Source organism: Branchiostoma floridae, chromosome 18 (genome assembly GCF_000003815.2).
Source record: "Branchiostoma floridae strain S238N-H82 chromosome 18, Bfl_VNyyK, whole genome shotgun sequence".
NCBI lineage: Eukaryota > Metazoa > Chordata > Leptocardii > Amphioxiformes > Branchiostomatidae > Branchiostoma > Branchiostoma floridae.
The window spans coordinates 11,774,854-11,777,645 of NC_049996.1; the positions used below are offsets into that span (position 1 = coordinate 11,774,854).

Here is a 2,792-nt window from a genome sequence, read left to right on the forward strand (position 1 = left end):
ACTGAAGCACACAGGCAAAGCGTTCACTTCAGTAGCTGAGTGTGTCAGTCCTTCCATCTATAAATAATTCGTTCAGACACATAAAGCAACAACTTTCCTTGCTGTTTCTGTTACAAGTATATTTTAAAGGGAGGGAGTGCCGGCCCTTTTCCTGTTCTAAAATGCTTAACACACCTCCTCGAACACGGGACCCCAATTTTACTTCCTTTCCGAAAAATGGGTGCAGCCCCGCCTAATATTGAACCATTAACTCTTTCATGCCCCAACCAAACCCCTTATCTTGGATCTTCAAAGGTAAACAACCCCAATCTCTTGGGGCGATTGTCATATTTAAACATAGGTTATACGATATGATGATTCCACGACTAACAAGTCTGCCTAGTATTCCTTTGAAGTGGTCCCCGGTGCGAGAAAGGCCTTGAAAGGACGCCGGTGCCGTGTATGCAAATAAAGCCAACATGTTGACATTTGATTGTTGCTATTAATATGTATCATGGTGTAGGTATCCTTTGATCGCGGTTCTTTGATCTTTGGATTACTTTTTTAGAATCATTTCAAGACTGTGCCACTTTCTGTGTGTAAACTCGCAGTGGCTACTGTAATGATAGCATTTCCCTAGGTCGAGATTTATTCTATTTTACTTTTTATTTTATTCTAGCTATTCACATTTCTTTAATGATTATTAGACACATCTGTCGTCTGCTCAATGAAACATAAAACAAATAACAGTCAAAGTCAACAAAGGGAACTAATGAACACAACGTTGAAATATAACAGAGGTTGATATCAAAATAAACTAAATCAACATCAAAATAGATCGAGATTTCAACAAAATGGTTTGAAAAATCACCGAAATTGTCAAAAATCACTGACAGATTAATGATGTGTCTGTGTGGTGTGAACGAGACCTACCTTTCCGGTCTTGTCTATTTGATTGACATCCTCCTCAGACAGTCCTTGTTGCATGAGCATGCGTAGTCCCTTTGGGTTGCACCGTACACACGCCTCTAGAAACGACCTCGGCAAACGGGATTTCGAGCCGTAAGCCGTTCTACGGGTTTCCGCTCCGATTTTCTGAACACTTCCTGCCGAAGACCATTTTAGTTTATCCCGCCTCTGCTCGGCCTTGTCTACTTGTACGTCCAAGATGGGTAATTTTTCAACCGTTTGCACTGAGGCCTGTTGCTCTACAAGTTGAACCTCTACATCTTCGGGGAAGACCTCTTCTTCCATTTTGGAGAAAGTCACACGAGCTTTAACGTGATTAGTCTTTAGTAGACAATCCCAGCTTGGCACATGTCACAAAACCTGGGGCGCGCGAAAGCTCTTTATTACCTTAGCTGCAGCTGGGCGTAGAGCCGCCGTCAGTCTGCCCAACGTTTCCGTCCATGTATCCCACACTAGGAAAGTGGCGTGCTCCCTAAAACCAGTCTCTCGGCCACAGCATGACAGTCCTCCACCTACTATAAACACAGAAGCGCAAATGAGAAACGACAGGAAGCGCTTCCTCCGAATCTGCCGTGCTCGAGCACCGTGATGACTCTCGTGCGGCGCCCTGGTATAATGAACAGCAAGACTGCACGCTTTGCCGGCTGTGTTGGCAATGACGTCCGTTACTAGGCAAATCAAGCTCAACTAGGGCGGGCTCTGACGCAAATCAACCCGCCCGTGCGCCTTTTACTCTCTGCTAAGCACAGCGTACATCGCGGAAAGAAGTGTTTGTTTTAATCCAACGGAAGTTAAATCGAATCTTATAAGGAATTAGTAGTTAAGGTTTCCTAATTCGATAAACCACTTAACAATACCAACGTATCTCGTACGCAAGGTTTCATAAAAAATGATGAGGGTAGTTGTCCGATTTTTCGAGACGGCGTGTTCAGTTAAGAGCCCGTGAATCGCTGTATTTTCTTTGGAGTTTAGGTCCAGGTCTCTGCCATCGAAGGACCTAGGACAAAAGCCAACCGACCCGAGAAAAAACAACTTTCGACTCCAGCTTACATAAAATCCCAATCTGCCGACTCATTTTTTCAGGACGGTAATATGAGATACAATATTAATTTTCCTATGCCTAAGTAGCGAAGCAGCTGAGATAAGCGCTATATCCAGGCTCATGATTGTTAATTTAAACCTTGAAAAAATCTGAAAAAAAACGAGGATTTTGAATCTAAATTGGAGGGGTCTGGCGACAATATGGCACAAAGGGTCCACGCTGCATTAATATAGTAGATCAAACGCAAAAGGTAACATAATTGACTGGAAGACAGAATGAGATACTCGGGGGCAATAAAAATGTGCCAAAATAACATTTAAACCATTGCAACAACAAGACAACCTTAGATATAATAATGCCTTAAAGCCGTAAGTTGAATCTTATAGATAATTTTGCGTTCAACTATCATAGATACTAGTAGGTAGACACAACATACAACCCCATCATCTCCACTTAATTCCTTCCGCTTTGCCTACTGTATCCTCTTCGCCCCCTCAAAAAAATTGCTCCCGGTGGTCGTTCCTTTTCGCCATCGCTGCACGTCTACTTGGCCCCTGTCCAATTTTGGGTCCCCGATGGACACCCTCAGCTGACACTGCTCGAAGTCGACACGAAAACCATGTAGGAAGTAACAATAACGGTTGTGCCAAGAAATCCTAAGTAGCTACGCTACACATAGAGCTTGGACCGGGACCGAAAAAGGTTTATGCCGGCTCATTCCCGACGTAAAGGTCACTCGGTAGGTATCGTACATGTCAATTAGCTTTTGACCTCTGAACATCCCACGTGTACAAAAGGATCC

General features: G+C 43.6%; 1 protein-coding gene across 1 annotated transcript in view; it reads right to left on the reverse strand.

The window, feature by feature from the left end:
- Nucleotides 1–1,916, reverse strand: part of LOC118405345 — a 12,044-nt gene extending 10,128 nt beyond the window's left edge. Inside the window, exon 1 of the mRNA XM_035804794.1 lies at nucleotides 913–1,916. Coding sequence (XP_035660687.1) covers nucleotides 913–1,233 — 321 coding nt within the window. The 5' untranslated portion in view covers nucleotides 1,234–1,916. The remainder of the gene's footprint in view (nucleotides 1–912) is intronic.
- Nucleotides 1,917–2,792: the final 876 nt, after the last annotated feature.